The sequence below is a fragment of the Schistocerca cancellata genome, chromosome 2, assembly GCF_023864275.1.
Source record: "Schistocerca cancellata isolate TAMUIC-IGC-003103 chromosome 2, iqSchCanc2.1, whole genome shotgun sequence".
NCBI lineage: Eukaryota > Metazoa > Arthropoda > Insecta > Orthoptera > Acrididae > Schistocerca > Schistocerca cancellata.
Window position 1 is genome coordinate 506,709,364 of NC_064627.1, and position 13,189 is coordinate 506,722,552.

The 13,189-nt window shown below is 43.7% G+C and overlaps 1 protein-coding gene across 1 annotated transcript in view; it reads right to left on the reverse strand.

Annotated features, from left to right (window-relative positions):
- Window positions 1-235: 235 nt before the first annotated feature.
- Window positions 236-13,189, reverse strand: part of LOC126146505 (transmembrane inner ear expressed protein) — a 59,843-nt gene continuing 46,889 nt past the window's right edge. The window contains exon 5 of the mRNA XM_049915625.1: window positions 236-1,144. Coding sequence (XP_049771582.1) covers window positions 1,093-1,144 — 52 coding nt within the window. The 3' untranslated portion in view covers window positions 236-1,092. The remainder of the gene's footprint in view (window positions 1,145-13,189) is intronic.

Below are 13,189 nucleotides of genomic sequence, written 5' to 3' on the forward strand. Positions count from 1 at the left end.
ATATTTTGTCGCTTCTTACTCACTACAAAATGACCTTGTGAGGCTGTTATTTTGCTTTACTGTTACATAATGTCCAGTATAGTAAGTTTTAAGGAACGGCAACATGTGGTCTTGTTGTACAGCACATTGTCATGATTATTTTTATTACGTCATTATTTCATATTAGTGAAAGTATTTTACATGAGATATGCCAAATTACACAAAAGCATTATTTTTTTATTTTTAAATGTGAGGATAATCTAAAACGTAAATGTGACTGCATATGAAAATAAAAATAATTTTAACATAATCTCTTGTAACGTGATAGAGTGGAGGCAAATACAAAAAATACTAGACTGTATTTGTAGTTATGAGGATACTATTCTAGTTTTTTGCCATTAGTGCATATTTATAGAATAAATATTACAAGATTCAGACATTCTCTTCTTCAGAGTTCACTTGTGTGTCAATAATTATGAAGTTAATACGTGAGTACCTCGTAATAAAATATAATTTGACACAATGCAAATTTCAATGTAGACGTGTAAGTTAGTGTACCAAAGTTTTGTGTTTACATGATAGTGCGAAACTGTACCAATGCACAGAAAAATCTTCCGCGAAAAACCGTCTGTGAAGTTTAAACTAATATGCCGAAATCAGTCATGTAAATAGTCTGCACTGATCCTTAATGTGGCGTTGCTAGCAGTCTATTAAACCGCCAGTACAAGATAACTGTGTTAGACAGAACATAATCTGTAGGACAATTCTGTGTTTTTCTGGACGATGAGCAGGCATAGGAACTTGCATTGACTGATACCCTCAGCTGCAACGTAATTGCTCTTTTGTCCGCTACAAACATCACTTTTCTATTTTGACCACTGTCAATGTACAGTACTGTAAAGATACACGGCTTCAGTCTTCAGTTTTAATTTGTAACAACATGCGTTGGAGAACCTGAGGATGGCACAGTATGTAACGCTGTTCCTCGAATAGTGCTTATCAGTGTTTATAAGGAAGTGTAATACAAAAAGATTTATATATATACATATGTACAGTGAAGACTGGAAACACGCTTGTTGTCGAGTCGTTGCCGGGTTGCATGGCTGCGATGACTCAGGAATTCTGTTGTGGGTAGTCAGAGCCGGATGCACCCGTATCGACGCTCCTGAAACAATGTTAACAAGGTGCAACTAAAATCAGCTTTCTTTGACTTCAGAAACACTGCCCACCTGGAGTGGACAAGGATAGATGCTTCCAAACTGATGCTTTCGTAGTGTAGAAAATGGGTTCTTCGTTACGCTGAACTAAGAGCACAGTAAACCTAGAGGAGGTAACGTTAACATTTTTAAGCTCTATGTCATAGGTTGTTGATTCTTTTCATTTTCCATTATCACATTTTCTTAAAGCTATTGGTATGATTCAACACGTAGCACTGTAAGGCTGGTCGCGGCGGAGGTTCGAGTCCTCCCTCGGGCATGGGTGTGTGTGTTTGTCCTTAGGAAAATTTAGGTTAAGTAGTGTGTAAGCTTAGGGAGTGATGACCTTAGCAGTTAAGTCCCATAAGATTTCACACACATTTTTTTGAACAACACGTAGCCACTAAAATTGTGAGAGTGTGAAGGTGACATGCAACGAACTTCAATTTGGCGTTAAAAGTATTAGAAGAGGGGATGAAAAAGTTTCTGTTTGAGGACATTGCTGCAGTGTGTATGCAACGTAGCGCGGCTACGATGCGCGTGTATAAACACCAATATATACGCAAGATATTAGTGTGGCATACCGGTCTTTTCGACCTCCGTGCAATAAATGACTTTATTACCAAATGCATCCAAACAGGACCAACGTGCTGTTATTCTTTTCTTGGCTGCCGGAGGACAAACCGAGAAACGTAGCGCAGTGGACTCGCATTCGGGACGACGATGATCCAAATCCGCATTTGGCCATCCTGATTTAGGTTTTCCATGATTCCATAAATGGCTTAAGGCAAATGCCAGGGTGGTTCCTTCGAAAGGACACGACCGCTTTCCTTCTCCATCCTTCCCTAATCCTAGCTTGTGCTCCATCTCTAATGACGTCGTTGTCGATGGGTCGTTAAACACTAATCTCCTCTTTCTCCTCCTCCTCCGGACAAAGACTAGTAGACATCCAGTGGAGAACGTATACGGGCCAGCACGTCTGTCGGAAACCACCGTTGTGGAATGGTGCGCCAAGTTCCTGCTGGTCACGATAACGCACGTTCTCATATCGCAAAAATGTCATAACGCAGCAGTTAACCTAAATCAAGTGGGAGACACTTCAACACCCGCCCTGTAGTTCTGATCTCTCCCCATGCGATTTCACCTCTTCGTTCCCTTAAAAAAGGCACTGAAGGGCCGACGATTCCTGTCGGTCGACGATGTGTAGCAGGCAGTTACGTAGTTCTTCATGCAATAGGACACGGTGTTTTATCAAACAGGTACCTTCGACCTGGTGAGTCGGTGGGATGGTTATATCAATGTTCATGGCGATTTTGCCTTATTAGCATACCGATTCTCGACTGTACAGGCTGTGAACGGAAAGTTTTTGATCGCCCCTTATTCATGCCTGGATACGAAAATGACTAGCACTTCAGCGAAACTGTGCAAAGTACGTAGGTGTAAGAAAATAATTAACAGTGGAGCTTTTTCAATGAACTGTTGTGAGGAAGTTGTGTTCTTATGTTTTGTAGAAAAGGAGAAAGACTACTAGCAAGATGCGGAATTAGATAGCCTGTCTCGACAGCTCTTTATCGTTCCGCGATATCACTGATCGCGTTGGTTGGAATCCCACAACTGTCACGCAGATATGGATTCGATGAGTTCAGAGATGGCCGTATTCAACGCCGCGCAGGATCTGAAGGCGCTAGTGCCCAAGAGAACAGACATCTTGTTCGTTCGGCAGTGTAGGTTCGTGCAGCCACGTCGTGTACCTTGAATCACGATATGGGAAGCAGGAAAGTAACCACAGGGACAGTGTGACGACATGTGGAGCACCATCGGCTGTCAACACCTTTGTCGCGGCCACCCTTGACACGACAACAGAGGGTGGAGCGCCGACGGTGGTGCCCCAGCGACAGCACTAGACGCACGAGTGGTAATAGACAACGCGGCGTCTTTTTAGACGAGTACCGGTTTTATGAACAGCATCACAATCGACGTGATGAGTTTGCAGTTTTCATCGTCATACGAGCTCAGTGTCAGAAGCGGTCGTGTCGATGCTGTCGTCCGAAGATGGTTTGATACAGCTCTCAAAGCTACTCTGTCCTGGGCAAGTCTATTTATCTCTGAGTAACTAATGCAATCAGCATCCTTCTGTATCTGCTTACTGTATTTATCTCTTGGTCTCCCTCTATGATTTTTACCTCTCACACTTCCGCCCAGTACTAAACTGCTGATCCCATGATGTCTCAGAATGTGTCCTACCAACCGATCCGTTCTTCTAGTCATGTTGTGCCACAAATTTCTTTTCTCCCCAGTTTTGTTCAGTAGCTCCTCTTTTGTTACGTGATCTACATCCATCTAATCTTCAGCATTCACACCATATTTCAAAAATTCCATTCTCTTCTTATCTAAGCTGTTTATCGCCCATGTTTCACTTCCATCATGGTTACACTCTGTGCTGGTGTAAGATGTCGCCAGCACACTGGTCGGAAAAGATCGATAGTAGGCGCCGGATCAAGCGCGCCTATGACGAGAGAGGCCAGAGACACTACAAGCAACACTCCACCAACGCCCTCTCGACAGCATGTATTTAGGCCGCCGCCGCCGCTGACCGCAGGGCGTCACTCAAGCGCTTGGTCTCAACTCATTGATTCATTCATCTAGTTGGCGTCTGTCAGTACACTCGCGGAGCGGATATAGTTCATCACAGGCTTCGACAGTTCACAGCGATCAGATTAGTGACCACAGCAGGACTTGTACTTCACCAGCAGTGAGACTAAAGTTTGTAATAGCAAGATTATCGATATTGTCTGCAAGAGGACTACTACTAATTAGCTTGTATCACAACACACGGACGCTATTGAAGTTAAGTAAATGTTCATGTAAATAAAGGAGCGTATTAATCCACATGAGCATTTGTGTTGTAGAATGAGGATACTGGCCACCCAAACAACATCCTCTCCCATGCTCTCCGTGCAAATAATTTCAGAAAAGAGTTCCTGACACTTAAATGTATACTCGATGTAAACAGATTTCTCTTTTTTAGAAATATTTCTCTTTCCATTGCCAGTCTATATTTTATATCCTCTCTACTTCGACCATCATCAGTTATTTTGCTGCCTAAATGGAAAAACTCATTTACCACTTTAAGTGTCTCATTTCCCAATCCAATTCCCTTAGCATCGCTAGATTTAATTCGGCTACATTCCATTATCTTCGATTTGCTTTTGTTGATGTTCATCTTACATCCTCCTTTCAAGACACTGTCCACACTGTGGTGCGGGGCGCCATTGCACATACAACACCATCATCCCTTTTTCGCATAGCCGGTAACTTAGACAGTAACTGTGATGTTTCTGACTTATTGAGGCCCATGGCTATGCCCTGTATTTGAGGTTTAGACGATGTCATCTTTCAACAAGGTATGCGAGACCGCACATTGGCTGTGCTGCCCTGTCCTACCTCGATGTAAATGGTATTCGACTGTTTCCATCGAAGGCAGGTACTCCAAATTTATCAGCCACTTAGAACGTCTGGTCATGGGCTGCTGAGGCACTGGCACGCCGCCACTCGTCACCCACAACGACTAATGAACTCTGGCACCTAACTGAAGTAGTATTCAGTGGCGTACCTTTATGTCATGTAAGGTCAGTTGCACTCGATGGCCATTGTTGCTGCCAGAGGTGGCAGCTTCGCGTAATAAAGTCCATACAATCCCAAATCACCTACAGATTTAACCATTTGATGTTTCTACTGCACTATATTTCACTGTAAGCAAAATTTAGTCTATGGCGCCCTCCGTGGTATTGATATTACAATGGTTAGCAATGTACGTAGTGTAAGTGAAAGTGTTCACAACGCCGAAGGATATTTCCGTTCTACACTGCAACAATTAAAGAGTCACTTTTTCTAAAACTCGCAATCGTCTCACTGAGACGCAGAACTTTGATTTTTGTCTCAAATTTCTCTGCAGTGGTACAAAAGCATGTGGCCCAGCGATTTCACTCTCAGTCTCAGCAACGCTTCAAACAGCAGCGTGTCGACACGATCTCAGAAGTTCATGTGAGCTGTAAGGTGAGTTAATGTTGTCACATTGGCACCAAATTTCACCACAATTATGCCCAACGCCACTGTGGACCAGTCACACGATGGGAAGTGAATCACAGCCTCCACCGCTCCTCTTACCCACATTAGAACCCTTCTTTTGACGCCTGGGGGGTCAGAAATCGCGACACCCAGCGTTGGAATTGCCTTGTTTTCTTGAGGGTGGCCGAGGAAAATGTTTCAGTCATATCGTCGCTTAGGATCAACACGAGAAAGCTTCAAGAGGTGGCATAAAGAGCGCCAATGAAACCATTCTTTCCTTTGGGGCGTCGATTCCCACACATTTCGCCGTCGAAAACGACAGTTCACAGAGCCAGTTCAGCAGCATCCTTGGTGCCACACACACATCGATGTTGGGCAATTTAAAAATGTTCATATACAGACAGCTAATCACTGATTTCTAGGAGCTGACGTGGCAGGAATCCGTGTCAACATCCCTCGCATTTCGCATACGGCCAGCAGGGGTTGTATAGCGACGTAGCGCCACTCATCTGAGGGGTGAAATGGTTTTCTGTCACACCGGCGCCTAGGAATCAATGGTTGGCTGTCTCTGTACAGGTACATTTTTAAAGTGCGTAACAAAGGCGTGTGGGGGGGGGGGGGGGGCACCAAAGGTGTTGGCGAATTGGGGGCGCCTCGAATGGCCTTTTTGCCATTTTATTCTAAGCATGTGTCAATGTCGCATCACCTGTAATTATGTCACAGGAGGACGCGAAACAGGATGGCTGAAAAGGCATAAACACCCTTTGCTTCTTTGGACCACGCTCAAATTTTTTTCGAACGTTCTTGAACGATTCCTAGTGGTTCCACACTGTACACCAGAACAAAAGTTCGGTCGGGCTACACTGCAAACGGGTGACATTATCTTCAGTGGGGTTGCAGGCTCACGGTGTCCTTGGAGCAAGGTTGAATCGTCCGCAGAGTTTCAGCAGTGTCAAAGGTGGTCAAGAACGTCGCTCTGTTCCTCATCGCTCTCAACCGCAAAATGTGTAGCAACAGGCAACACCAGAAGTTGAGGAGTGGTTTCATTGGCGCCCTTTATGCCACCCCCCGGGGGACTTTTCTTGTCGATACTGAGCGGCGGTGCGTCTCAAACGTTTTCCTCGACCGCCCATAAGGAAACCGCGTAGTTTCGACGCTGAGCGTCGTGGTTCTGATCTCCATCACAGAGGCGTCAAAAGAAGGGCTGAAATTTGAGTAAGGAGTGTGACGTGCTTCCCATCCTCTAATACGTCCACGGTGGCGCTGGGCAGAATTGTGATGGAATTTGGCCGCAATGTGTCATTAAGCCACCTTACACCCCACAGAAGCTTTTGTGCTGTGACCTTTTTTCCGCTCGTGTCGATGCCTTGCTATTTTAAGAATCGCCGAGTCTGATACCGCTACTAGTCACAGGAAAGGGCTGTAGCTATCCTTAAGGCTAATTTGAAACTTCTGTGTTGCAATTTTGATTAGTAATGTAGAGAGATATGCCGAAACATGCAAGTGTGACGAAATGGGAGAGAACAACTAACTACACCGATAACCTGATTCCAGTGAACAGGTGACAGAGAGGATCAGAGGAAAAATTAGCTGTTGGTTAGAAAACTGAACATTAAAAAGATAGAAAGATGGGGAGCAAAGAGGTTACAGTGTCACTCTCTATCGACTTGGAAGTCATTAAAAACAGACCGCTAGCGTAACTGGACAAGGTCGAGACAGAAATGGGCTCTGGCCTTTCGGAGGATGATATTCCGACATTTGTCTCAAGTGATTCAGGGTAAACACGAAAAATTTAACCTGCGGTAATGGAACATAGATCTGAAAATATAACGAATTAAATGGGATTTAACAGCGAAACGGAAAGGACAAGGATATTGTCATTACTATATGAAACAGTCCTCTGCTCCGTAAAGACATTTTATTAGAGAATGTACCACGGTCCTGCGCGGCTGAATGATAAAGTAGCATTCAAAAGCGCGACGCTTGTGCTATTTTCGCCGCTCATTGTGGGATACAGAAGCCATAAATGGCTCGAGAAGATGAAAGCGGCCACATACGTTCAAGGAGGGCTGATCATCAATTCAAGGTACAGAAATTACCGCCTTTACATTACAGTAGACTCGAGAAAAGTAAGATATATTGCGCTGATGTTACTGCTGATAACCGCTTCATCGCCTTAGAGAATCTAGGCAACACACCGCCGCCTGAAGATTCGCGCATAACACAAGATGTCTGCAAGGAAGCGGTTTGCGAACAGAAGAGCACAAGGCCATTCCTTTGCGTATCTGCACAACTTTCTAGGCAAACTATGGAAATAAGAGAGACTTGCTGACGTATGACTTTGCAATTAATGAAACATGGAACAACCGCGATGACCTCAAGAACTAGGACAGCCTTCAGAACGACAGTACATTTTAGTACTGAGGAAGGTCACTATCTGACGTTTAATGGCCAAGTCGTCGAGAAGTTCCCACAAAGTCTAAACATATCACAGTTCGCAAGGTGTTTCGAGAAAGACGCATTGGATTTAAGCAGGACGTATCTTCTTCAGCAATGATGATTAAGATTTAGTAAAACTTTTAATTTTGTTACCGATTCATGTAGTTGCCGGAAAGGGTCTGCATGGGTCAGCTGGTTGAATTGCACGCTCGTTCAGGGATCAGGTACCTGTACGTCGTAACCTCTGGAAGGAACATAGAACAACTTGTCAGCAGGATGCAGCGACAACTTGTCGTCACCGAACAATGGGCAAAGAGCAATAAAATCACCCTGAACCCTAAGAAAACTGCAGCAATACTGTTTACGAAGAAACGGCCGGAACTGAGGACGCGACTTACCATCAATGGACAGCCAGTACCCTGGACTATGACGACGAAATACCTGGGAGTGATACTGGATAAAAGGATGACTTCTACCCCACACATACAAGATAAAAAACTGAATATTATGAAGATGCTCCAGGCACTCACGCCGTTTTTCACGAACAGGAATCTAAACCCGTCAACGAAATTAAAACTTTATAGAAAAACGGTACAACCCTCCCTGCTGTACGACTCGACGTCTTGGGGAACAACATGTGACTAATATACGCAGTTTGCAACCACTACAGAACAGGCGTTTGAAGTGGAGTCTAGGCGCCCCACGGTGCGCCGGGATGAGAGAAATACGCGAGCTGACTGTAGAAAAATACGTCGCTGAGAAGATAAAAGACCAGGCAATTCGTTTTTTTCACAAATTAGACGAGTATCGGGGAAATTTCCGCCAACTTGCGAATGTAGGCCAGGCCCTACTACAACACTGGCACAAATACAAGGTGCCTCTAGCCATTATTGCACCCCCACAAGACCATCAAAGATGATGCAATCCTCCGTTATTCGGTGTTTTACATGTAAATGGTTACTGTCAGTCACTCGCACGACCACCTAACCGACAGCCTCAAAGGACTCAAGGACCCACAGAGAGTCCAAGTCCCTCAGCAAGCAAATACACAATAAAGTGAACCCATTTCTCACACCTCGCCACTCCAGAAGAAAAAATATCCAAAGACGATCAGGTTTTTTGGACACAACATGCCACAAAAAAAGAGAAAAAAGGTACCTGCATATTTTGGCGAGCGGGCTTTTTCTACGACTGCGAGAATATACAGAAAAGTTCATTTTTCAACAGGACATGGAGCACCACCGCGCTGGAATCTACATGTAAGACCATTTCTTAACAACTTGATGCCTCAACGACGGATAGACCGGAAGGATGGATACGAATCTAGCAGTGCCCCGTTGGCCACAAAGCTGGCCTGACCTCATGGTGTGATACTTTGTTTTATGGGGTTTGTGAAAGACTTTACTTCCAGCAACGTTGGGTCGGCTGCAACTCCTCATGGCAAAAGCAGTGAATGCAATAACTAGAGACATACCTTCAAAAGTATGGGATGAGTTTGACTATCAGCTGTAAGTTTTTGATGAGTTTGGTGGAGGGCATATTGAACAGGGAAATGAAAACTTTGATCTTAAACGTAATTGTAAAGGTCTCCCAAGGTTATATCTGCATGCGTGTAAGAGATAAACCCTTTTAAAAATCAGACGGTTCTTTTGAAAATAAAAACTTTATAATGCTATGGGTTGGTTAAAAAATACCACAAGTTTCTGTCTTCATTCGTATAGAATTATGGTCGTATGGTATCCGATGAATCATTTTGAAACACCTGTACTTTTATTCGGAGACATTATTGAGCAATAATTTAGCCAATAGCATCACAAACCGATTGTCGCGCGTCCAAAGTGGCTCCGAGAACGCAACCTCAGATCTTAAACTGTCCTCCGTTTATCATGAATTTTGATCTTTAAACCGAATTTATAGCCAGGGAGGATCCAGTCTTGTCTTTGTTATTTTTTTTTCATGCTAAAAAGACGCATCTGAGAGACATAATTAAAGTACGAGGGACAGCTTTTTTAAATATCGTAACTGAAGGATAACATCTCAAATTATTTAGTTTCTTAACTGATTGAAACATCTTTAAATATTACTTTACGAGGTGACGTTGTGCACGTGGTGTTTGAGGCAATGGGCTCTATTTCCGAAGTGTTGGATGGTCTGTAATTTCCTACAGAATTTAAAGGAGAATATCAGAGCAGCTCATGCAGTCAAGTCTCGTGCTTTCTCGTGAGTGTCCTCATGTGAGATGATGACAGTAACCTCGGCTTAGCCGTCAAATTAAACTAAGGGTGGACCCATGATTTTTTTTTAAATTCTTCATTCGCTTATTAATACTGAGAAACGTGAAAAAGCGTAATTTCAATTTGCGATTTGGACAGAGAGGAATACAGTCTACATGACAGCCTGTGGTAATTTTATTAAGTTGACTTGTTCCACGATAATTGCTGTGTCTACAAACACAAATGGTGCGGTTTATATCGGGTAAAAATTACACATTCTGCAAAAACTTGTTGATAAGCAGTTTATTCTTAGAGGTCCGTCTCTTGATATAGCTTAATACTGAGAAACGTGAAAAAGCGTAATTTCAATTTGCGATTTGGACAGAGAGGAATACAGTCTACATGACAGCCTGTGGTAATTTTATTAAGTTGACTTGTTCCACGATAATTGCTGTGTCTACAAACACAAATGGTGCGGTTTATATCGGGTAAAAATTACACATTCTGCAAAAACTTGTTGATAAGCAGTTTATTCTTAGAGGTCCGTCTCTTGATATAGCTACTCGATAATTTATCTTGATCATGTTCTCAAAATGCGTTTACGGAATGAATTCACCGTGGAGGAAGGAGCAGCGCTGAGGATACTGGAGTGAATGAGTCTTATGTGCGCAGCGCTGAGGATACTGGAGTGAATGAGTCTTATATGAGCCATTAGTTACGCCAAGCACTTTGACTTCTTGAATGCACTTCAAGCTAAACAGTAGCCCCATGTAGCCAATAGAGAGACGGTCCCAGTCTGTTCAGAACTTCCTATTCTGCTAACAGAGTCAGCGCAAGGGGGTGATATTCTGCTTGCTTGTAGGGCATGTATGTACTCAGGGAAACGGAGGAAGGAAGACTGCGGATTAACATCCTGTCGACGTCGAGGTCATTGGAGACTAACCATAAGTTGTGACCGCGGAAGGATAAGGAAATATTTGATCTTCACCTCAAAATGTCTATGGGAAAGTACACCTGGGCGGCAGAACGGTCATTTGAGCCACCTACCTCCAAAATGTGTGTCCAATGTCTTACCACCTGGGCCCAGCAGCCGAGGAAACATGCCGTTACCTAGCGTGGTACAATCTGCTGTTCTCTTTAATCAGTCATACTTGTGGATGAATGGCTGAAAGTGTGGGTCAGCAATCTGGGGTCGGAGAAACTAACTGCGCTTACTTTGTGATACTGACCTTCGACGAGGAAGTTCCCACCCCGGTGGAAGGACGCAGCAGACTGCATTGTTTTTGGCGTATTCTCTGGTGAGACGACAATACACAATTTTTCAATGTCCTTGTGCTCTATTTTGGCAGGTGATACTAAATGTAAGCCAATGGCCTTGCCGCAGTGGTAACATCGGTTCCCGTCAGATCACCGAAGCTAAGCGCTGTCGTGCTGGGCTAGCACTTGGATGGGTGACTATCCAGTCTGCCGAGCGCTGTTAGCAAGCGTGGTGCACTCAGCCCTTGTGAGGCAAACTGAGGAGCTACTTGACTGAGAAGTAGCGGCTCCGGTCTCGCAAACTGACATACGGCCGGGAGAGCGGTGTGCTGACCACATGTCCCTCCATATCCGCATCCAGTGACGTCTGTGGTCTGAGGATGATCCGGGGGCCGGTCGGTCCCGTTGGGCCTTCATGGCCTGTTCGGACGGAGTTTAGTTTAGTGTTTTTTAGATACTAAATGTAAACGCCTTCCGAATTTTAGTTTGGTATCCAGTTCCTCTCAAAGGAGGGAAAGTTTACGTTATCCCTCAGGTTTACAACAATATCCTAACCCAAAACGATTATAAATTTTGAACTTTTCAAACGTTTTCCCTCACATTCCTTTAAACTTTCTTTAAACTTAATTGCGAGAGTCCTTGTCAGCGTTCACAACTGTTTAATGAGCCATCTGCAAGAGGATCTAGAGTGGTGAACGCCACACCACATTTTACCATTATTGCACTCTACCGTGGCACAAACAGTTTCTTCCTTAATGAAGAGCTGCCCCAGAGTATACTGGCATAATACGTCGGTGAACGATAATAAGAGAAGTAAATCAACTTTTTGACATTTTCGTCCCGAAAGGTCGCTATTATCCGTCTAGGAAAAGTTGCTGAATTTAGACATTTAAGGAGATTTGTAGCTTATGACTTTCAGCTGGTGGGGTTCTTATCAATACAAACAACTAATCATTTACATTATTTTGTTTCATGTATTGATTTTTCGTCAGCATACATTCTGAACACGCTTTACCCTTTCTGACCTGAATTTCTTCTGGAGGAAGAAGAGAATACTCTTAGTTGATTTTTATTAATTTTAGAAGCAAGATTTATACAAATATATGTACTCGTCTTCAGATTGCCCTAAATCACTTAAGTTCAATGCGGGAATGGTTCCTTTCATAAGTAATCGGCCGATTTCCTTACGCATCCTTCCTCTTCCATCCACAATCCTAGCATATCGTCAAACTTTAATGGCGTCGTCGTTGATGGATCGCAAAACCCTAATGTTCCTCCCTTCATCGTCCTGAATTTGTACGTACCCTGGAGCCAAGCTGAATACTACCTACTTTGTCTGGCTCTGTAGGCATAGGAGAAGTCCCGAATGGACTGGTACACTTCTCTTAGTGGCTCCATAAAACAAGTGGTTGGCTTGAAGTGAATTCAGGAAATCAAAGTGCATGGCGAAACTCATGGTTCGTGTACGTCTCAATCACTCCAATCTCACCTGGGTCCCAAGTACTTCCAAAAAGGCGGTAAACGAACTTTGCGGAGACGATCGAGGCAAACCACTTAGTAGCGAAGCAGGGAAGTAGATTTCACAGAATACACTTAGAGCGTCATAAAATAAAATGTTCCATGAGATCTAAAGCTATCATTTATCATCAGAAATGTAAAGTACCGTGAAATAAGTGGACTAATGAATGAAGTTACCAGGACTGCAAGTGAATTATGTGATATGCGAGTTAGAGAGCTAAATAAACAGAATTTATTCTCTCTCTCTTACGGGCAGAATACATTGCTCGCACACCCTGTAAATATACAATTATCTGATTCCAGGGAGAATGAAAGCGACTTTGCATTTACCAAGGCGTTCGGAAAAGTAGTGGCTCCGAATTTTTTATTCTGTTCTCAATATCGGTTGAGGCATTATATGTCATGCGTATTATTCGGTCGACTTTCTCGCTTCACTGACGCAAGTTGCAACCACCTGCCACCAGAAGGCTCTGAACTGTACTGTAGCACGTAACATGACGGCGTGCACGTAATTATGTC